This window comes from Pongo pygmaeus, chromosome 11 (genome assembly GCF_028885625.2).
Source record: "Pongo pygmaeus isolate AG05252 chromosome 11, NHGRI_mPonPyg2-v2.0_pri, whole genome shotgun sequence".
NCBI lineage: Eukaryota > Metazoa > Chordata > Mammalia > Primates > Hominidae > Pongo > Pongo pygmaeus.
The window spans coordinates 106,904,244-106,928,614 of record NC_072384.2 but is presented as its reverse complement, the minus strand read 5'-3'; the positions used below and the strand labels follow the sequence as shown (position 1 = coordinate 106,928,614).

The following is a 24,371-nucleotide window of genomic DNA, read 5'->3' as shown; positions in this document are numbered from 1 at the left end:
TACAAGTTTCATTTGCCACAGCGTTTCAATCTGGTGAGTATTCAAAGGATCAGCACTAAAAAGCAGAAATACACAACTACACAAAAGCAGAAATCCCTGTGGTTTCTTTAATCCATCCAGAGCCACTCAAAATGCAATCATTTTCTCATTAATCAACTATCATTAATTATTCACTCACTCTAAAACTAATGCAACCAGTGATGGGGATCATGGCAGACAGGAGGCAGGACTAGATTGCAGCTCTGGACAGAGCAGCATGCGGAGGCCTGCACTGTGAATTTTAGCTCCAGATGGACTGCAAGAACAAACCAGCAATCCCAAGAGGACCTACAGACCCTCTGAAGGAAGCAGACTGCTCCTGCAGGACCCAGGAGACACCCAAATACTGTGAGTGCCCCAACTGTGGAAGTGGGAACGCACACCCCCGCTGGAGAAGCTGAAGGTCCGTTTGCAGGAAAAATTTCCGACTTTATCTGGAACTGAGTCAAGCTAGAGAGCCGAGCAAAATACAGGGGTAGAGGAAGCAGTAGAAAGGCCCTGAGAGTTCACTGGGTCCCCGAGCAGCCCACTCCTGCCTAGCACCATAGAGATCCATTGGGAGGGTGGCCAGAGGAGCAGGGGGTAAAACTCCACAGGGAGAAGGAATTCTCTACCTGAAATTTGTAACAATTTGAACTGGGCAAGAAGCTTCCTGGTCATAACTTGGGGGAGGGCACCAATCGGGCGTGCAGACTTCACAGGCCAGGGAAGAACTAAAGCCCTTTTTTCTTGAAGCTGGGACCATCGGGTGGGGACAGGACTACGCATGTCTGAGCTCAGACTCTCCTTGGGCGGGTCTTGCTGTGGTTGCTGTGGGGGATGGGGGTGAGACTCCCAGGTCTCTACCTAGGAGGATTATGGCTGCCTCTGCTGAGTCATGCAGGTTGTCAGGAAAGTGGGGGAAAGCCAGGAGTCACAGGCCTCACCCAGCTCCCACACAAACTGAAGAGCTGATTATAGTGGAAGACAAAGGGGATATAATCTTGGGAGTTCTAGGGCCCTGCCCACTGCCAGTCCCTCTCCACACTACTACAGCTGATGCTTTCTGGAAAGCACGACCTTGTGGCAGGAGGCCAACCAGCACAAAAATAGATCATTACACCACCAAAGCTAAGGATTCTCATGGAGTCCATTACACCCTCTGCCACCTCCATCAGAACAGGCACTGGTATCCACAGCTGAGAGACTCGCAGACGGTTCACATCATAGAACTCTGTGCAGACAACCCCCAGTACCAGCCTGGAGCCGGGTAGACTCACTGGATGGCTAGACACAGAAGGGAGACAACAATCACTGTGGTTCAGCTCACAGAAAGCCATACCCATAGGAAAAGGGGGAGAGTACTATGTCAAGGGAACACCCGTGGGACAAAAGAATCTGAACAACAGCCTTCACCCCTAGACCTTCCCTCTGACAGAGCCTACCCAAATGAGAAGGAACCAAAAAAACCAACTCTGGTAATATGACAAAACAAGGCTCTTCAACACCCCCCAAAAATCACACTAGTTTACCAGCAAGGGATCCAAACCAAGAAGAAATCCCTGATTTACCTGAAAAAGAATTTCAGGAGGTTAGTTATTAAGCTAATCAGGGAGAGACCAGAGAAAGGCAAAGCCCAAAGCAAGGAAATCCAAAAAATGATTGAAGAAGTGAAGGGAGAAATATTCATGGAAATAGTAGCTTAAAGAAAAAACAATCAAAAATTCAGGAAACTTTGGACACATTTTTAGAAATGTGAAATGCTCTGGAAAGTCTCAGCAATAAAAATGAACAAGTAGAAGAAAGAAATTAAGAGTTCGAAGACAAAGTCTTCAAATTAACCCCATCCAACAAAGAAAAAGAAAAAAGAATAAGAAAATATGAACAAAGCCTCCAAGAAGTCTGGGATTATGTTAAACAATCAAACCAAAGAATAATTGGTGTACCTGAGGAAGAGAATTCTTTTTTTTTTTTCTTTTTTTTTGAGACGGAGTCTCGCTCTTTCGCCCAGACGAGAGTGCAGTGGCGCTATCTCGGCTCACTGCAACCTCCGCCTCCCAGGTTCATGCCATTCTCCTGCCTCAGCCTCCCAAGTAGCTGGGACTACAGGCGCCCGTCACTACACCCGGCTAATTTGTTGTATTTTTAGTAGAGATGGGGTTTCACCGTGTTAGCCAGGATGGTGTCTATCTCTTGACCTCGTGATCTGCACGCCTCGGCCTCCCAAAGTGCTGGGATTACAGGCATGAGCCACCATGCCTGGCTGGAAGAAGAGAATTCTAAAAGCTTAGAAAACATATTCGAGGGAATAATTGAGGCAAACTTCCTTGGCCTTGTGAGAGACCTAGACATGCAAACACAAGAAACACAAAGAACACCTGAGAAACTCATCACAAAAAGATCACCTAGGCACACTGTCATCAGGTTATCCAGAGTTAAGACAAAGGAAAGAATCTTAAGAGCTGTGAGACAGAAGAACTAGGTAAACTATAAAGGAAAACCTATCATATTAACAGCAGATTTCTCAGCAGAAACTCTACAAGCTAAAAGAGATTGGGGACCTATCTTCAGCCTCCTCAAACAAAACAGTTATCAGCCAAGAATTTTGTATTCAGCAAAACTAAGCATCATATATGAAAGAAAGATACAATCGTTTTCAGACAAACAAATGCTGAGAGAATTTTCCACTACCAAACCACCACTACAAGAACTGCTAAAAGGAGCTCTAAATCTTGAAACAAATCCTGGAAACACATCAAAATAGAACCTCTTTAAAGAATAAATCACACAGGATCTATAAAACAAAAATACAAGTTAGAAAGCAAAAACAAAAAAACAAAACCAAAGCACACAGGCAACAAAGAGCATGATGAAAGCAATGGTACCTCACATTTCAACACTAACATTGAATGAAATGGCCTAAATGTTCCACTTAAAAGATACAGAAGCACAGAATGGATAAGAACTCACCAACCATCTGCTGCCTCCAGGAGACTCACCTGACACATAAACACTCACATAAACTTAAAGTAAAGGGGTGGAAAAGGCATTCCAAGCAAATGGACACCAAAAGCAAGCAGGAGTAGCTATTCTTATATCAGACAAAACAAACTTTAAAGCAACGGTGGTTAAAAGAGACAAAGAGGGACAGTATATAATGGTAAAAGGCCTTGTCCAACAGGAAAATATCACAATCCTAAACATATATGCACCTAACACTGGAACTCCCACATTTATCAAACAATTACTAATAGACCTAAGAAATGTTGGCTGGGCATGGTGGCTCACGCCTGTAATCCCAGCACTTTGGAAGGCCAAGGCGGGCGGGTCACCTGAGGTCAGGAGTTCGAGACCAGCCTGACCAACATAGTGAAACTCTGTCTCTACTAAAAATACAAAAATTAGCCGGGCATGGTGGCACCTGCCTGTAATCCCAGCTACTTGGGAGGCTGAGGCAGGAGAATCACTTGAACCTGGGAGGCAGAAGTTGCAGTGAGCTGAGATCGCACCATTGCACTCCAGCCTGGGCAACAAGAGCGAAACTCCGTCTCAAAAAGAAAGGAAGAAAGGAAGGAAGGAAGGAAGGAAAAGAAAGGACATAGACAGCAACACAATAATAGTGGGGGACTTCAATACTCCACTGACAGCACTAGACAGGTCATGAAGACAGAAAGTCAACAAAGAAACAATAGATTTACACTAAACCTTGGAACAAATGGACTTAACAGATATATACAGAACATTTCATCCAACAACTGCAGAATACACATTCTATTCAACAGTGCATGGAACTTTCTCCAAGATAGACCATATGATAGGCCATAAAACAAGCCTCAATAAATTTAAGAAAACTGAAATTACATCAAGCAGTCTCTCAGATCACAGTGGAATAAAACTGGAAATCGACTCCAAAAGGAACCTTCAAAACCATGCAAATACATGGAAATTAAATAACCTGCTGAATGAGCATTGGGTCAAAAACAAAACCAAGATGGAAATTAAAACATTCTTTGAACTGAATGACAATGATGCCACAACCTATCAAAACCTCTGGGATATAGCAAAGGCGGTGCTAACAGGAAAGTTCATAGCCCTAAATACCTACATCAAAAGGTCTGAAAGAGCACAGACAGACAATCTAAGGTCATACCTCAAGGAACTAGACAAACAAGAACAAACCAAACCTAAACCCAGCAGAAGAAAGACAACAGCCAAGATCAGTGCAGAACTAAATGAAATTGAAACAACAACAACAACAACAACAAAATACATAAGACAAATGAAACAAAAAGCTGGTTCTTTGAAAAGATAAATAAAATTGATAGACCACTAGCAAGATTAACCAAGAAAAGAAGAGAGAAAATCCAAAAAAACCTCACTAAGAAATGAAACAGGAGATATTACAACTGACACCACTGAAATACAAAAGATCATTCGAGCTACTATGAACACCTTTACACATATACACTAGAAAACCTAGAAGGGATGGATAAATTCCTGGAAAAATAAAACCCTCCTAGCTTAAATCAGGAAGAACTGGATACCCTGAACAGACCAATAACAAGTAGTGAGATTGAAATGATAATTTAAAAATTACCAGCCAAAAAAGGTCTAGGACCAGACGGATTTACAGCAGAATTCTACCAGACATTCAAAGAAGAATTGGTACCAATCCTTTTGACACTATTCCACAAGATAGAGAAAGAAGGAATCCTCCCTAATTCATTCTATGAAGCCAGCATCAACCTAATACCAAAACCAGGAAAGGACATTACCAAAAAAGAAAACCACACACCGATATCCTTGATGAACACAGATGCTAAAATCCTTAGCAAAATGCTAGCTAACTGAATCCAACAACATATGAAAAAGATAATCCACCATGATCAAGTGGGTTTCATACCAGGGATGCAGGAATGGTTTAACATATGCAAGTCAATAAATGCAATACACCACATAAACAGAATTAAAAACAAAAATCACATGATCATCTCAATAGGTGCAGAAAAAGCATTTGACAAAATCCAGCATCCCTTTATGATTAAAACTCGCAGCAAAATCGGCATACAAGGGACATACCTCAATGTAATAAAAGCCATCTATGACAAACCCACAGCCAGCATAATACTGAATGGGGAAAAGTTGAAAGCATTCCCTCTGAGAACTGGAACAAGACAAGGATGCCCACTCTCACCACTCCTCTTCAACATAGTACTGAAAGTCCTAGTCAGAGCAATCAGACAAGAGAAAGAAAGAAAGGGCATCCAAGTCGGTAAAGAGGAAGTCAGACTGTCACTGTTTGCTGATGATATGATTGTTTACCTTGAAAACCCTAAGGACTCCTCTAGAAAGCTCCAAGAACTGAAAAAAGAATTCAGCAAAGTTTCCAGATACAAGATTAATGTAAACAAATCAGTAGCTCTTCTATACACCAACAGCAATCAAGCAGAGAATCAAATCAAGAACTCAACCCCTTTTACAATAGCTGCAAAAAAAAAAAAAATACTTAGGAATATACCTAACAAAGGGTCAAAAAACCTCTATACTAAAACACTGCTGAAAGAAATCATGGATGACACAAACAAATGGAAACACATCCCATGCTCACAGATGGGTAGAATCAATATTTGAAGATGAGCATACTGCCAAAAGCAATCTACAAATTCAACACAATCCCCATCAGAATACCACCATCATTCTTCACAGAATTAGAAAAAACAATTCTAAAATTAATATGGAACCAAGAAAGAGCCCACATAGCCAAAGCAAGACTAAACAAAAAGAACAAATCTGGAGGCATTGCATTACCTGATTTCAAACTATACTGTAAGGCCATAGTCACCAAAACAGCGTAGCACTGGTATAAAAATAGGCATATAGACCAATGGCATCTAGAACCCAGAAATAAACCCAAATACTTACAGCCAACTGATCTTTGACAAAGAAAACAAAACATAAAGTGGGGAAAAGGACACTCTTTTCAATAAATGGTGCTGGGATAAATGGCTAGCCACATGTAGGAGAATGAAACTGGATCCTCATGTCTCACCTTATAGAAAAATCAACTCAAGATGGATTAAGGACTTAAACCTAAGACCTGAAACTATAAAAATTCTAGAAGAAAACACTGCAAAACCCTTCTACACATTGGCTTATAGGCAAGGATTTCATGACCAAGAACCCAAAAGGAAATGCAATAAAAACAAAGATAAATAGTTGGGACCTAATTAAACTAAAGAACTTTGCCATGGCAAAAGGAAAAGTCAGCAGAGTAAACAGACAACCCAAAGAATGGGAGAAAATCTTCACAATCTATGCATCTAACAAAGAAATAATATCCAGAATCTACAATGAACTCAAACAAATCAGTAAGAAAAAAAACAATCCCATCAAAAAGTGGGCTAAGGATAGACAATCCTCTAAAGAAGATATACAAATGGCCAACAAACATATGAAAAGATGCTCAACATCACTAATGATCAGGGAAATGCAAATCAAAACCACAATGCAATACCACCTTACTCCTGCAAGAATGGCCATAATAAAAAAATAAAAAAACAGTAGACATTGGCGTGGATGCAGTGAACAGGGAACGCTTCTACACTGCTGTTGGGAACGTAAACTAGTACCGCCACTATGGAAAACAGTGTGGAGATTCCTTATAGAGCTAAAAATAGATCTACTATTTGATCCAGGAATCCCACTACTGGGTATCTACCCAGAGGAAAAGACGTCATTATTCAAAAAAGATACTTGCACACACATGTTTATAGGAGCACAATTCACAACTGCGAAATCATGGAACCACCCCAAATGACCAGCAACCAACCTAAATGCCCATCAATCAATGAGTGGATAAAGAAACTGTAGTGTGTGTGTATGTATATATACACATATATATATATGACGGAATACTACATAGTCATAAAAAGGAATGGATTTACAGCATTTGCAGTGACCTGGATGAGAGTGGAGACTATTATTCTAAGTGATGTCACTCAGGAATGGAAAACCAAGCATCATATGTTCTCACTGATATGTGGGAGCTAAGTAATGATGCAAAGACATAATAATGATACAATGGACTTTGGGGACTTGGGGGGAATTGGGGAGGGGGTGAGGGATAAAAGACTACAAATATGGCACAGTATATACTGCTCGGGTGATGGATGCACCAAAATCTCACAAATCACCACTAAAGAACCTACTCATGTAACCAAATACCACCTGTACCCCAATAACTTATGGAAAAATAAATAAATAGATTTGTAATGTTAAAAAATAAATAAAACTAACACAACCACAGTCAACAGCAATGCAAAAGCAATATTGCTATTAGAATAAGCACATCAGGATCTAAAATTAATTTATCAGATTTTACTTTTGTGATGTTTCAGTTAGAAAAAAACCTTGTAAAATTCTTCACTAATGAAAAAAAAATGCCCTTATTCTAAATTGTAATAGCCACATGTGAGATTTCTAATCTATTTGGTTTTAGTTTAGGCTAATAAAAGACAGTTGCTTATCATGGGAATGTTTAACGAGGGAAATTAGGGAACGTCCTATGTTCTCTGGGGACATTTAAAACAGGAGAACCATAAATCTGTGCACTTTATTCTGCTTATGAGCAGAGCATTGGATTCAGTCTCTAAATGTCATTCCAGAACCTTCCTTGTACATTATGCTATACAGGATGGTTCACTTGAGGCAGGCAGGCTTCAATAGTGCAACAGTATTTAGAAGTGTTTATTTTAAATTATGTTATACTACCCACTTAAGATGACATATTTCATAGCACTAACAAAAAACTTTTCTCCTATTTCTCCTGTCTTTTAAATATCTGTATTACATCCACCAGTATTGTTTGTCAAGGATTTCTCTTGATTACGTAAGTATTGTTTATTCTATTATAAATTGTAAGTTTAATAAGTAGCTCTGAGGCATCAGTAAATGTTAATATAAAAATTAAGAAAAACATATTATGAGGTAAAAGAGATAAAGTCATAATGTTGCCTGTAAATACTGATTCTCAGAGTTGTAGAGATTCCATTTTCTTAATTATTAGTAGTATTAATTAAATTCAAGGCTCATTATTTCTTAAGGAGAAAAAGAAGAATTTTGGGGGTTTTAACTCCCTCTACTTCTATTTTAGGTTCATCCTGATCATGCTAGAAAAATATTAGCAAAAATATTCTATTCTAATATGCTACTGAGAAATTAATTTAACAGTATAATTTTCAGCTTAGACACATGCTATAAAAAGAAAAAATGTTTTACTTAGACAATAGAATATTAGGTTAAACAAAGAGTTCTCATCATAAAAGTCTTATCTCTAGTAAATTCTATGGCACTTAAAGAGTTAAAGATTGAAATGAAAAAACTATACTTCTAAAAGGGCTGAATACACAGAACTAAAACCATATATGGTAAATATAAAAATAGTAGTATTCTACAAAGCTAAAAATATGACTCTGAAACAGTGTATCAGGATTGTCAATACAGTTGTCATTAAACACAGAACCTTCAATTCTCATATTTTGTCATTATATTACAGAAAATTGCAAAAAAAACCTATTTATATATTGAAATGTAAGAAACAGATATGCATAAAAATCATGAAAACATGGCCTGAACATATTTCACTGTACCATTTATTTAAGAGGGTCCATTTGAATTGAGTTTCAAATAATATATATCAACACCTTTACAAAAATGTTAATTAGGAACCCTTCTTTCTCTCTCCTCATTTTTTCTTCTGGTTAAGGAACTCAGTGTAACCCCAGCTCCCCTACTCCTTACTCACTTCCATCATTGGGAGGTGGAGTGACTGACCAATGATAAGCTTGGGAAGAAGAACTAGGCATTCCGCCTCAGTTCTGCCATTCTTTTAGAAGCAAGCCTACCCACATAAACCATGCATTTTCCATTGCTCCCCCATGCCATACATTGTCCTTCTGGACCCAATTTTGTCAGTAACCTGTTGCTACAGCCTGAACTGGGATCTTAAAGATAACTTTTAGCCCTCACATTAAGCTACAGCCTTCAACTTGGCCATTTTCAATAATAAAAGTGATATTTTGACTGCCAAGTGTACTCTATTGGGAGCCTCTTGGAAAGCACAAAGCCTAGCAACAGGTAACCCCCACTTTTAGGAGCTTGTCCTGAGGAGCTAACCCTGAACAAGAAACACTCTTTTAAAAATGCACAAAGATGTTCACTTCTATACTACTAATAATAAACTGCCAAAATCTAAATACCCACATTGGGTATAAATCAACTGATAAATCCACATGACACACTCTCACACAATCATGAAAAGAATTACCTATAAAAACTGTGTAACAGTATGGGGAAGTGCTTTTAAAATAATGTCAGAATTAAAATGAAGGTAGAATGAAATCTAAAATTCTTTCCATGGCCTGCATGTCCCTACCTGCCCTGATTCTTGGCTTCCTTTTTGAAATGTTTCTACTATTCTCCAGCTATCCTTGCTTTCATTCCATTTCATGGAGAAGTTAAGCTTCTGTACTATTTACTGATGAGTTCCTTCTTATTTGTGTCTCTGCTTCCATGCCATGTCCTCCAGGAAGAAATATTTGATCACCCTATCTATCACATCCTACCCTATACTCTTTCCACTTTGCCTTATTTTATGCTTTGTACTTACCAACGTCTGATATTTTTGTTTATTTACTTGCCTTTCTATACCCAGCAGAATGTAGGTTCCACAAGAGGAAGGCCATGTCCCAGCATTTAGAGCAGTGCTTAATACAGTAGGCCCTCAACAAATACTCATTTGAATGACAAATAAAGACATAATATGTATAAATTAAACACATAAAATAATAGGTAAGTTAAAAACATAAACATTATGTAAAGAAGGAATTTTAGAGGGCAGTATTAATTATGTGGCAATAATTTTAATGGGAAGAAGATCATGCCAGACCACACAGGCCACGAAGCCAGGGCTACATGTGTGGGACAGACACGGCAATGGAGAATTAAGAAAGGTGGACTTCTGCTCCCAATCCCACTTTAGCCAGAGTAGTGCTGCTTACTCCTTATTTTCTACATTGGGCATCCATCCAAATCTTGTCTAATAAATAGTTTCATGGCTTTAAAATGTTTGAAAACAGCACATTAGTGCTTCATCAATGTGAGCGTACTGTTTAAGATGTAAGGACCAGAAAAGAAAAATCAATTAGTTGGGTATAAACCATATAAAGAGAACTAATTATGAAGGAGAAATTAGGAAGAAAAAAAGATTTAGGCCCCTCCTCCCCCCCCCCAAAAAAAGGAAAACCACACCAAACTTTCCTAAAATAAAGGTACGGTAAAGAGCTAGAAATAACCAGAAAACTAAGCAAAATAAAACATAAAACAAAGCATATTCACATGTGCAATCTATACTGAAAGCTTTAAAATATGTACAGGTCGAGCCAGGTTGAGTGAGCTTCCCTAATCCAAAAATCCAAGATCAGAAATCCTCCAAAATCTGAAACTTTTTGAGCATTGACATGATGACGAAGATGACGTTAACACTGCAGAAGTGCCTATGGACATATGGTGAAAGTGTGTGACGGGCTTCGTGAAGAACGAGAGCCAGTGTGCATTCATAACAAGAAATCATGCCAGTTTATATTAGGTTGGTGCAAAAGTTAATTATTGATTTTGCCATCAAAAGCAATGGCAAAAACCGCAATTACTTTTGCACCAACCTAATAAAATCAAAGAGAGACTTCTAAGCAAAAACTCTGTTAATGAGGCAGATGACTCTGGAGGAAACATTTTAAAAAGCCATCCAGCAGAATGCCCCCTTATCCATAGAGGACCCACTTCCTGGTCCCTCCACTGCTTCTGATGTTTCTTAAAAAAAAAAAAAAGTAAAATACATCCTACAGTAACCTTTTCAAAGCTTTAAAACACAGCATCATAAGTGGTGACTGAAAGCCTGCCATTTTCATTGTTGCTGTTTTTCAACAGCTGATATAGTTGTCTGGGTGATGTTACTGTGCTGCTTGGTGAACACATTATTTTTTCAATGTCTTAATGGTACGTCCAATTTTTTTTTTTTCTGTTAAGTAATTAGGTGTCAATAAGTACAGGAAAATAATTGCCTATTGGTAGCATACAGATTCAGAGTCAGGAATGATGGTGATGCCAAACAACCACTGATTGTCCACACGGGTAGCTGAGATAGTGATATCTTTGCTTTCTGAGGGTTCAATGGTTCAATGTACACAAACTTTGTTTAATGCACAAAATTACTTAAAATATTACATAAAATTACCTTCAAGCGATGTGTATAAAGCGTATATGAAACATCCATGACTTTCATGTTCAGACTTGAGTCCTATCCCCAAGATATCTCATTATGAATATGCAAGTATTCCAAAATCCAAAAAATCTTAACTCTGAAACACTTCTGGCCCCAAGCATTGTGGTAAAGAATACTCAACCTGTACTTACAAGTAAAACGTATTACCGAAAACTCAGTGCGCCATACCTGGCCAGAGTCTCCAGTACAATATTCAGTAATATCACACTCGTTCACAGCATCCCGGCATTCATACCCTCGTGGCTGAAACTGCAAATCAAAATTCAATATTAAGAGTTAAGATTACTCAATATTTCAGAGTTATTATAACATTCTTAGACTCACCAACAATGCCTATACTCTCGCATAACTAACACCAAACTCTTTTTAAGAATTAGCAAGACAGAATATCCTATTGCAGAATAGAAATGAGGCCCAGATGCTACCCTCTATACTAAAGATGAATCATCAACCAAAGATTTAAATGTTCAGATTTCAAAACCCACTGTCTCAGAGTACTATTTTCAGAAAACAATGTGATAGAAATCACCTAAAGAAGAAATTCTGGTTCGGTTTAAGACAAAACAGCAAAACACTATAATATAAACACTTAAGATCTCTCTGAAGAATTCACATATATACCCAACCTTCATTGAATTACCTATTAGCATAGATATTAAACTTTCTTTTGCTAAACACAGACAATCAAATTTTAATAAATTCATATGAATTATCTTTAGTAATGCCAGGGAATGCCTTTTGTATACAAAGCATTTTATTTGAGGAGGGGGTGGGTAAAAGGTGAAGGAAAGAGCCCATTCCCCTCAAGCAATTTATAATCTGGTTGTACATGAAGCAAGGAGAAATAAGCTAGAAACTTCTAAATACCATAATGCATAATACTCCTAATATTGAAAAAAATCATAAAATTATGTAATTCTATGGTTATAAGGAATATTAGAGGTTATATATATGAGAAAAGGGAAGATTAAAATGACTTTTCAAAAATAACTGGTGATCTCTGTAGATGGAAGACTGTGTATGTCCACACACACACAAATCATGTATATACACATATGAGTGTGCATTCATATGTTACTTTCCTATCTCACTTTCTTGCCTTTACAGGGGATTTTAAAAGCCCAATGGGAAAATATGAGCACTAGCTTTTATGTTCAGGTCTAAAATAAATTACGATAAGTTTTGAAGAAAAATGTTATAAGTAGGTCATATTATTAAAAAGACCACAGAAATTGTCCCTCCTCTATTCAACAATTTAATTTGGATTTCATCTATGTTAGTAGGGCAACTCTTTTGGAAGCAGTTTAGGTATATTTTCCTAATGAGGCATTGGAGGATAAGACGGTTGGTAGTGAATAATAGTAGAGATAAATGTTGCGGCCCACAGAATTTGAGATTTATCAATTCTAGAAAACTGCCAGGCTAATATGTACACTGTATCCAAGAAATTTGTGACAAGCTATACAAATGCTTAGTGTACACACTGAGATATCTGGCTAATCTGTCAATTAAAAGAAAGATGAAACTGTCAGAAAACTCACAAGACATGAGGTACTGTTACAGCAGGGCCCGTCGCTGCAGTGAGCCCCGTTGGAGAGGGAACATTTCTTACAGCACAATCCATAGCATTCCTAGAGAAAACACTTCACGTGAGTAAGCAAAGAGCCTTACCTGCTGTTCATTCATATTCTCTCCACACGTGGCATGCATTTTCCAAATGAGAACATTTATACAACAGTAAGCAAATATTCTGGGAAAGAATTAATTACTTTAAACAAGGATAGATTCCTTCCTGCCATACTTCTCAGCAAAGTAAGATCTTCTGTAAAAGGACTTCAATAGCAAAAAGAAAGCTTAATTTTTTTTTCCTTTTTCTTTTTTTGAGACAGAGTCTTGCTCTTTTGCCCAGGCCGGACTGCAGTGGCACTATCTCGGCTCACTGCAACCTCCGCCTCCCGGGTTCACACCATTCTCCTGCCTCAGCCTCTCAAGTAGCTGGGACTACAGGCGCCCACCACCGTGCCCGGCTAATTTTTTGTATTTTTAGTAAAGACGGGGTTTCACCGTGTTAGCCAGGATGGTCTCTATCTCCTGACCCTGTGATCCGCCCGCCTCGGCCTCCCAAAGTGCTAGGATTACAGGCATGAGCCACCACGCCCAGCCGAGAAAGCTTAATTTTTTAGCAGGCAATTCTCTTCCAATTAGCTCCACTACATTCTAATACCCAATCTATTTTATAAAGATAAAAATAATAGGCAACATGGAAAGAATGTTTTATGATTTGGTAAAACTTATCTGAGATGAATATGAGCTATAAATTTTTAAGAGGTAGGGAATTTAATTAGAAGAATCCATTAGGTTTGCTCAGACAAGGCCATAAAGACATGACTAATTCTAACGGGTCTGAGCTGAATTAAGCACTAATCAGAGAGATGAGAAAGAAAGGCAGTAAGACCACAATCAATGTGCTGGCCTCTCATGAATGCTATACCTGTTTGCACCAAGTAAGATCTGTGCTGTAAGTATAGAAGGTTTCTTATACCTACCACATGAAAACCACAATCACACTCCTCCCCAGCTTCCACATATCCATTTCCACATTCCGTGGGCTCAAATAGCTAAAGAGATTAGGGAGAGAAGGGAAAAATGTTTCAATTTATCACAGAAAATCAGCACATCAACCGGGCCACATACAATGGCCGTATAATCAGCTATCATGTGATATTCTTCTATGATCTGTTGTTGCGGCATCTTATAAATGATGACTGTATGGGAAATACTGTTCACTTATTAATAGCACTTAAAAATATATCTGAAATGGGGCAATATCTCTTGGGGGATTCTCTGGCCGTGGGCTCCACAGGTGAACTCTAGCATTAGAGTTACTTTTTATGGAGATAAGCTGTCAAGAGGAATAGATCACTTTTCATATTTGCTAATGGAGCTAAAATGCATTGCTAATAACACTCACAGATATCTAATTTGCTAACTTGTCTCAAGACAGCTGAGAAGCCATAAAAACTGTCAAAAAGATAAATATGCTTCAGTCATAGCCAAATGTGATATGTACAATCAAGTAAATGCAAGTAAACTTGGGGGAAAAAATGTTGCTAGAAATCCAAGCCCATCATTCTCACTGAAAAGAAATCTCAAGTGTCTGAAAGCATAAGACACATGTATGGATATATAGAAATCTCTCAGTCATTCCTAGGGCTATAGAAGAGTACAATTTCTTGAATCATCTAGTCTACTGGTGCCATGAACTTGCTTGCCAGATAAACTATATTATAGAGCAACTGTAAAGGTAGTTGACTGTTAATGAGAAACATGCCTACTTCCCATTCCAGGGGCACTGGGGAAGGGGGCAGGATTTCTCTGGGCATAATCACTACACCTTAAATGAAGGCTGGAGCAGCACACTCCAACCCAAATGCTCTGAGCCCTGAATATGAGAGGGAGAAACTGACTCCATCCCCAGCAGCTGAACATACCTCAAGGAAGCGTTGCCTTCCACTAAATTCACCTGAGAAACAACTGATCCTCCTTCCACTTCCAGGAAGGCAAAACTATTACGAAAAGCAAAGGTTTCCAGGCTACTTGGGTGGGACTCCCCCTGTGGAAAAGTCCTATGAGTAAAATCAACATTGCACCTCTCTGTGTTATTTTGATCAGGAGGCAGGAGAAACTGGAAAAGGGAAGGGCTGACTAGAACATGGCCTGTACTTTATACCAGGCTCCCACTTCTTTCCTTCTTAGGACTCTGCCTCCATCCTGAGATGGGTCACTATCTCCAACCGTGTGGAAAACATGGCAGTGGGGAAGATTCCTAAAGCACAGAAAATATGCACACATATAATGTAAAAATAATACACACACAACACATGCATATACATACATTCAAAACGCTTGGGGGAAAAAGTCACTTCTTTGATACATACATATAAACTATTCCACTGGAATCCATACTTGTTTATTAACCATTGTACTACATAGTTTAAAAAGACATAATTCCATATTTACTTTTTAAAAATAGATGATTTATAGTTATTTTTATTTCATTTCCAAGTTATTAGAATAATTTTCTCCTAACTCATAGACAATTTCAGAAATCCACTGACGGATCCTTATGCATATGCTAGAAACCTTAACCTTTCTAAACAAGTGAGAGTTGTTTCCTCAGGCATGATGCTTATAATTAGCTCCTAAGCTACAAGGTGGGTAAGATTAGCCATGTACATTGCAATTCAAAAATGCCAGCAGCTCACATTAGTTCATTATTACTTATTTCACCCATTTTGAACACTTTGAAGCTTTTGGATTTCTGTTGCATTGAGATTAACGTTATGAAAGGCAGGCAACTGACTTTAACGATGCAAGGTCACTTTGAAAGTCCTGTTTCTTTTTCCACAGCCATACTAAGATTCTACACAGATGTCAGGCATCAAGCTACCATCTCCTGACTATGTAGTGTCACTTAATTATGGGTTTAGGAATAAATTTTCCTGTCAGTTACCACATTAGTTACTGATTTAAAAAAAAAAAAGGTTAACATTATTTTGCTGCTCTCTCAATTTGCACAGTATTAAACATTTTGCATAGCAATGAGCTATATTTGACTCATGAAGTAGTATTTTAAAAAGAAATACGAAATTTGCCATGTTAGAATTTCCATACCATCTGCTAATTAGCATTGATCCTATCTTTTGCCTGCTGAGCAACTTCATTTCCAAACATGCTACTGCAGGTCTACAGCCCCGATTTATGCAAAAGCTTTGAAGCTGGTGAGTTTGAGACTTTCAGCTTTGGTGAAGTTTAAAGAAGTACGATGCATTTACCATATTCTATGTAATAGTCTTGAGGGGCCTGGGACACACCCTATAATCAGTTAATATTTCTGCAACAAGACTTATGAATATTTACCTTATGAGGTATAAATATTTTCAGTTTAGGACAAGTTTTACTGTCAAATGTGTTTTCCACAAACATAAAAAACACTTCTGAAAATTTTCAGTTTTCTGAATTAAGAATATGTGAATAAGGGATTGTGACACTATATACACAGTTTGATGAGATGCCAATTGACAATGTGGCCCTCTCCAGGTAAAGAGACAACGCATTATAAACACATATGTGTATTTATGGTATCCATAAATACCTTGGGTGATTTTTTGGCTCGCTGATATTCATAAGGAACTAATGTCCCAGGAGGACAAACCACTCAAAAAAAAAAAAAAAAAAAGTCAAGAAATTAGGCCCCGACATGGTTTGGTTCTGTGTCCCCACCCAAATCTCATCTTGAGTTCTAATCTCCACTGTTGAGGGAGGGACCTACCTGGTGGGAGGTGAATCATGGGGGCGGTTTCCCCATACAGTCCCCATGACAGTGAGTGAGTCTCACTAGAGCTGATGGTTTTAAATTGTGGCACTTCCTCGCACTCTTTCTCTCTCTCCTGTCACCTTGTGAAGAAGATGCCTGCTTCCCCTTTACCTTCTACCATGATTGTAAGTTTCCTGAGGCCTCCCTAGCCATGTGGAAATGTAAGTCAATTAAAACTCTTTTGTCTATAAATTACCCAGTCTGAGGTAGTATCTTTATAGCAGTGTGAAAATGGACTAATACTTGTCCCTAGAAAGAATGTCAAGGAGAAATGGAATCTTTATCAGAGAAATTAGTTAAAATAATATTTTATCTTAATTTAACCCATCATCTCTTAGCAGCAGGGTAAAAATCTTAACATGAAAATCTCAAAGATATTTTAATTGAAGGATTGTTTGCTTTTTGGAAGGAAGGATTTGGGAGTTCTAGCTAGCACTGAAACACCAGAGACTGAGAATGCTGAATCTATGGTTTTGTCATTCATTTAAACAGGACTCAATCTTTAACATGATAAGGACTTCTATAACTAAATATTAATCTGATTGACAAGAAACCTGCTTTCCAAGACAGGCATCTGATATCCAGCACTGTTCCACTGTAAAACACTGGAGAAATAATATACTTTCTTAGTATGCTTTCTAAGTTACTAACCTTTGTTGGCCTGTTGAAAAGGCAGGCTCCACCTCCTCTCTGTAAAAAGTCTCTATACTCCAAAATGCTGCACTTTGAAAATTTTCGAGAATGGGACACCCTGAGGAAACAAAGAATCAACTATGTAAATAATTTACCAAAAGCAATCATCAGAGAAGAAAATTAAAACCCCTAAATTAGAACAAAATGTTCACTTTGAATCCAAATGAATCTATACAAATTTTGACAAGGGACTTATGTTCAAATTACCACTTAAGTACATGTGGTGGAGTTTGCAGAGATGGAATTTCAAAGAAAATCAAAGATTTGGGGGCTATGTTACAACCTCCTCAGCAGTCAAGCCCTTTTGTGACCAGGCTTAAAATGTTTTTTAAAAAGGTCATTACAAAACCTCTTCAAATAGGCTGTATTTTAAAGTTTGTTAATATTTATTTGCTACATCTCATTAAAGTCAAGCATTTTTTTTTTGCCTCTGTTTTCTGAATAAAAGGAGCTCATGAACATATTAGATTTTACACTGGAGGACAGAGTTGCGAGGGCCAGTATATTAAAGACTATATCATGCAGGCCAACAATGCATTCAGGTAAACAAGGAAACCCTAAAGAGCTGTGTTAGATCATATATGTATATGCACATATGTTTTTAGTATGTGTATGCACAGTGACAATAGAATTGGGGTACACTCCCATGAATAATGGCTCTTTATTCTCAATTTCAAATACTATTTGGTGATATTCATTATTAATCAGGAATAGAAAATGAGCATCTCTGTGAATTACTTAATCAAATATAATACCTCTATGTCAGAACACAGGGGAATATTATATACATGGTTAGTTAAACTGAATCACACACACACACCCCTATTCCTCAGGAATACAGTGTGTGATTGTAACAGTGCTTGACTTGCGAGTGACAAGCCACTTATTCTAGGAAGTAATTCAATAATTTTATGCATTCTGATGTATGAAGGTAGTTTACAGAAGTAGGTAAAACCTGCCACTGCTGATAGGAACCTCTTAGAAAAACTATATAGAAATGTATTCTTGAGAAAATATATGTTAACTTTAAAACATTTTCTTATATCTCATTTAAAACATTTTATATATTTTATTATATAAAATATATTAAAGATGTTTATTATATGTTATATATATTATGAAGAGTCATTGTAAAAACTTCAGAGATTAATTTAGAAGACAGAAGACATCTCCCTATAGAACCAATATTATAGGTGTTACCTTCTTACAGTAGTCCTCAGAAAAGCCTGGTTAAGCCATAAATTACTAAGCTATGGAGTAATAGGGAACCGTGGAAGCTAAGGGTTTCACGTTTTAAACTCTATTTCTAGAAATGCGTTCTAAAGTAGCAGGGATAATGGCCTACTGTGCAAACCTTCAAGCCCACACTCCTCCCCAGGAGTTGGACTCCTAGGAGGGCTGGTGGAAGAAAACAAAGGGGCTCTGTCCAAGTAGGTCAGGGCCTCTGGCAACCAGGGCTTAGAGGGACGGAGGTAGGACCAGAAATGGTTGGTGTGTTGAGCAGGTGTCTGGCATGGCAAAGAAAGCAAAAGAGGCACATGGGTGAGGAAACCTCTCCCCTCTGCTAGGAGTGGGTTATGGCTTAGGGGGCCTGGAGGCAGTGGCTCCCATGAGGCAGGGGTCCCTGTGAAAGAGGGCAATATTTCCAGGCCTTGGTTCACTGAAGCAACAGCAGCTCTGGGGAAGCTGTTCTAGTTCCCAAAGTATTCACAAAAGAAAAGTGAGGGAATGTTCAAATGTCTATCACTAGAACACTACCTGATTTAGATACAATAAGTCTGTCTTAATTTTAAAAAAGCTTTACTGATTTATAAACGGTAAAGTATAATTTTTATTACCGTAAACATATATATTTACGAGTTCCTTAAAATGTAAATTGATGACTAAATTGATTTTCACTAACTGCTTCAGGTAGATAACCAGCTTTTAATCTAAGTGTACTAAAAAATTAATGCCTCCACTAAACTTAGAAGCCTTTAATCATGTGCTTCCTTTAAGGGTTAATAAGAAGTAGAAGGTAATACATTTTACTTTTATCACCAACCTTAAATAAAAAATTAAAATATAAAGTAAATTAGCTCTTTCAGTTTAAAAATATCAGACAATTAATTATTCATTTTATATTGTGCTTAGCCTAAAAGACCAATACCCGAGAGACCTTGTTTCTAATTCTACACAGCAATTTTAGCAAAAGGCATATATCAAATGCACGCATAATGAAAATTTACCCTGTTTCCTCCATGATGCAACCACCCCAGGATTCTGTGCAGTCACATTCTGGTCCAATAAAACAATAAAAGCAACAGAAGAAAAAGGAAACAAAGAAAGTCACATATTTATTTGGTATTATAACTCCTACAATAATTCTTTATTACCAACCCCATGTCAGTCAAATAGACATGGTATGTGAAGTCTTACAGAACAAAATTTCTTTTAAATCAGTATTTCCTTATCCTTTCCAGAATTATAGGTTACTTCCTAAGAAAACAGCTGGCAAGAAATAAAATTGTGCCTCTCTTCATTATTTTTGTAACTCTGACAACTCAATTCGGTTCCTGGTTCCAATGTTTAGTGAAAAGTACCCTGGTCTACAAATTGGAAAGCCTGAGTTCTAGTCCAAGTTCTGTCATATGAGAGAGTCCCATAGGCAAGTAACTTAGCATTTCCTGGGTCTCAGTGTTTCTACCTCTAAATGGGAATAACACCTTTTGTCTATCTCCCAGAGTGGTTGTGGGGTTCACACTAGACGGTGTACCTGTGTGCTCTCTGTGAATTATAAAGCTCTGTTGCACAAACACAACAGATCATCACTGAAGTTCTCTAACAGAGAATGCTCGAAGTTAAAGAAGAGAATTCAATTTGTTAGAGTTGAAGTGAGGATAAACAAGAGACTTGAATGAACACTATGCTAAAAGGTTTAGTAAAAGAGAGCAATCTAAAACAGAAGTGTACATAATCACTTAAAAACAATTATAACTTAACTTTGGTACCAGAGACTGACATATTGATATTGTGATGGGCTCTTCTTTTCATTAATTTTTTCCTATTTCTCTTTTCTATACCTCTGTCTCTCTCTATCGATATATTGATGTATATATATAGAGAGAGGTATACATCTATCTATATATACCTATATATAGAGAGAGAAGTATATGCAAAGATAGACTTCCAAATGGATTTTTTAAACTCAAAGTTTAGAACCAATGAAATAGCTACCTAAACAAACAAGTCACAAAGAAATAAAGAATTTTAGGCCAGGCGCAGTGGCTCACACCTGTAATCCCCGCACTATGGGAGGCCGAGGCGGGCAGATCATGAGGTCAGGAAATCGAGACCATACATGGTGAAACCCTGTCTCTACTAAAAATACAAAAAAATTAGCCGGGTGTGGTGGTGGGCACCTATAGTCCCGGCTACTCGGGAGGCTGAGGCAGGAGAATGGCGTGAACCCAGGAGGTGGAGGTTGCAGTGAGCTGAGATCGCGCCACTGCACTCCAGCCTGGGAGACAGAGTGAGACTCCATCTCAAAAAAAAAAAAAAAAAAAAAAAGAAAAAAAAGAAGAATTTTAGGAAGGAGGGAACTACGGCAGACATTAGTAATGAAGTCTACTTCTCACCCTATTCCATCATGCAACTCAGTAACACCTCTCAGCTGACTCTAGCACTGGCCTCTTCCCAGATCCAAGATTTCTAAACAAGGGCATAAACCTGGTCATACACCTTTCTTGTTTTAAGGTGTTTATGCCAGATAGTGAAACTCTAAACACTTCCTTTAATGTGTACTAGGTGTTTCCTGGGAAAGCAAACACTCTGAGCAAGATAATCAATGGAAGTTTGCGGAGGTTTGTGAAATGCCATCAGACACTTGTGATGACTATCTTAATGTACCCATAAAGGGAATTGAGAAGCCTGTGTAAATATAATTTGTTTCAATTTTCCACAATATTATGCATTAATGAAAAAAAGAATATAGAGAATGATATTAAGGTAGATTTTTTCTTTTCTTCTCTACGGAGGTTGGGGTGGTGAGACCTTTACTCCCAGTGTCTCATATTTTCAAAAAATAGGAAGGCACTTTCACCTAATTTCTAGTTAAGTGAATAATATGAGTGAACACACTGGTCTCTCTCTCCACAGGATTGCATTAGGTTGTTGCCCGCTGCCATAAAAATGTATTAAAAATTATATTTTACCACTGTGTTTGTATAAAGATAAATACAATCTGGGTTGAATTTCATTCTGATTTTAAAAGAAATTAACATTTTTCATGGACCCTTCAGATTACTGTGAGCCTCAGACCCTTTGCCCACTAGAAAATTAGCCCTGTCTTTCTATCTACCTCTCACCTGATTAACGAAAAAATGACGCCTAACAGTCACTGGCTATGTTTTTTACTGATGGGATGTGTGGCCCTATTTGTTCTCCTTTTTGGACCTGCCTGGGCCACTAGAGGAGAATGCTATCCTCAACCTGTTCCCATGCTTAAAAGGCCCTGGGGCAGAGTCTTCCCTTGCAAAGCCTTTTTCTCCAACTTTTCTGATGAGACTAGGTGGGTAAATTTCATTAGAGTTTAAAGATGAGCTCTCTTTGACTCTAGATCTAAGCTATTTCCCAATCCAACTGTGATCTTACTAAGCTTGTGATGGAGCTTAATCTAGCACCTTGTGCGTCTGCTCAGCTGCTAGAACCCTGAGTGTGAGAGTATTCCCTGCCCCCATCCCCACGTTCTACAGTGTGAGAAAGAGCTGACTCATTCGCGGAGAAACTGGGTATGATTTTATGGATTTTGAAAGGGAAATTTTTACAACCTAAACAGATTAAAAATTACCTTAAGTTGCTTATTTTCTAAATATTTTAGAGGAAGGAGATATACTACAATTAAACTATAATAACTGGAATGAAAAATATTTATTTATTGACTGGACATGCATTATACAGACAGAATGGCACATGAAAGTGAGTAAGAAGGTCAGTGTACATACTTGGCTTTCTGCTAGAAGGTTCCCATTGGATTCCAAGGTTTTGAGCCAGGCTCTGCGATAATACTTGTGCCACTGCCATTGGAAGACCATACTGTTTTTCAGAGTTGAAAGTGTGTGGGAGACATTTGAGAGAGTGCACAAAGCTAGTTATTATTTCTTAATTGTTACCACAAATCTTCTCAGTTCCCTAAGTAGAGCCTGTCAGTATCTTAAGATGGCATATGCTACTTCTCACCTCCTTTTTACAACTGGGCCCAAGAAGCAGAAAGCCCCTCTTACTATGTGATATCTCTCAGAATTTGAAGCTCTCACATTGAAACATAAAATACAAGTCACAGAAGGCTGTGCTCCAATTCAACTTATACCAAACTAAGAATAAATTCAACTTACTAAAATATGTCAAGAGAGGTACCCACTAAATGGGCTACTAGGATAACCTGGTATAATATACTCCAATATTATTCCAGGCTAATTGTAGGCTATTGAGATAACCTGGTATAATATATTTCAGTATTGACAAGAGTTTAGATATAATTGGTTATGCTTTTTGGGTGCTGTTACGAATTAAGAATTTCCTTTAAAAAACTGAAAGTATTAAAATCCGAACAATGAGATTAAGGAAATAGGTGTTTGAGTTCATTCTACAGATAGGTAGGTAGAAGGCATGAAAATGAAAATATATACATAGGGAGAAAAAAACATAGAGTACTGATATCAGAAATCCTTTGATTTTAATGAGTTAAATTTAACAGAGACAGAGGAGCATTATAACAAAAAAAAGTCAGGGAAGGATTAATAAGCTTATAAAAGCTTAACATCTTATCTATAGAGGCCTAAAAGTCTCTAGGCCAATCTTCAGCTGCATTTGCCTGATATATATGAAAAACTGTCATTATGACACCAAAATATGTCACTATGAACCAAAAGGACCACGTTGGGTTCTATTTATTAATAACATAAGCCACTCATGCTACATTTGCCATGTCATTCTAAACAAGCACAAGAAAGGATGTAAACTGGGCCATAGGGAAAAAAGAGAACAGACGCAAAGATGAGACTCTAATTGGTAAAATTTACCTCATTCACACCAACTCCTCTTGTGCGAGAACAGACACCTCCAAAGTAACTCAGACTGCTTCTCTTATAGTGAAATGTCACCCGCCTTAAGAAAAAGCAGTGCTATCAGAAAACCAACGTGGTGGACCATCATTTCATACTCTCCCAAAATATGTCTACCCTCCTACATGGAACACCCCCAAACCATCCTCCTCCAAGAAATCAAAAACTGTATTTCAACTACCTTAAAATTTATGACATAATTACCTTTAAATTTGTTATGTTACATAATTTCAATTGAGCAAGCACCAAGTACCTACTAAGCAACATGTACTAGCACAGGAATTGAAAACACCAAGATAAACAGACACAGCTCTTGACTTTTTTCTAGTAGAGAATATCTAGCAGTGATGAAAAAGAATTAATATTGCTGATTATTAAAAATTGCTGATTAAAGACTGAAAAAACAGGAAGTCAAGGGTAACGGTGGGAGGAAAGGAAGGAGTGGTTTGGTTGGTTTGATTCCAGGACAGAACCTTAGAGGACTATCTGAAAACAGCTTTGCCATGACTGGGGAAGAGAATAGCTTATTATATTAAAAAGAAAGTATAGAACCCTTTTTCCTTAGTAATAGAAACTCAACTGAATGGTTCATCTAAAAGGACTACATTTGCTAGCCTCTCTTGTAGCTAGGTGTGGCCCATGTGACTAACACTAGCAAATGATTTGTTCATGAAACAGACATGTGCAAGCTTTCAGGAAACCTGCTTTACAGCAGTCAGCTCAGCTGGAAGGAGTACCCTTTTGCCCTTCTCCCCACATGTCATGCCCGCTGCCAGTAATGAAGGCTGGAGGGCCAGCAGGCATCCTAGATTGTGAGTTGACCTTGAGGATGGAAGTTATGGGC

The 24,371-nt window shown here is 37.9% G+C and overlaps 1 protein-coding gene across 5 annotated transcripts in view; it reads right to left on the bottom strand.

Annotated features, from left to right (window-relative positions):
- Positions 1–24,371, bottom strand: part of ADAM23 (ADAM metallopeptidase domain 23) — a 184,163-nt gene that overhangs the window by 35,702 nt on the left and 124,090 nt on the right. For all 5 annotated transcript variants that reach the window (XM_054478225.2, XM_063647826.1, XM_063647825.1 and 2 more), the window contains exons 12-18: positions 23,486–23,570; positions 22,409–22,499; positions 19,655–19,703; positions 17,385–17,484; positions 13,903–13,974; positions 12,898–12,987; positions 11,525–11,605 (exon numbers count right to left, since the gene is read on the bottom strand). In XM_054478225.2, coding sequence (XP_054334200.1) covers positions 11,525–11,605; positions 12,898–12,987; positions 13,903–13,974; positions 17,385–17,484; positions 19,655–19,703; positions 22,409–22,499; positions 23,486–23,570 — 568 coding nt within the window. The remainder of the gene's footprint in view (positions 1–11,524; positions 11,606–12,897; positions 12,988–13,902; positions 13,975–17,384; positions 17,485–19,654; positions 19,704–22,408; positions 22,500–23,485; positions 23,571–24,371) is intronic.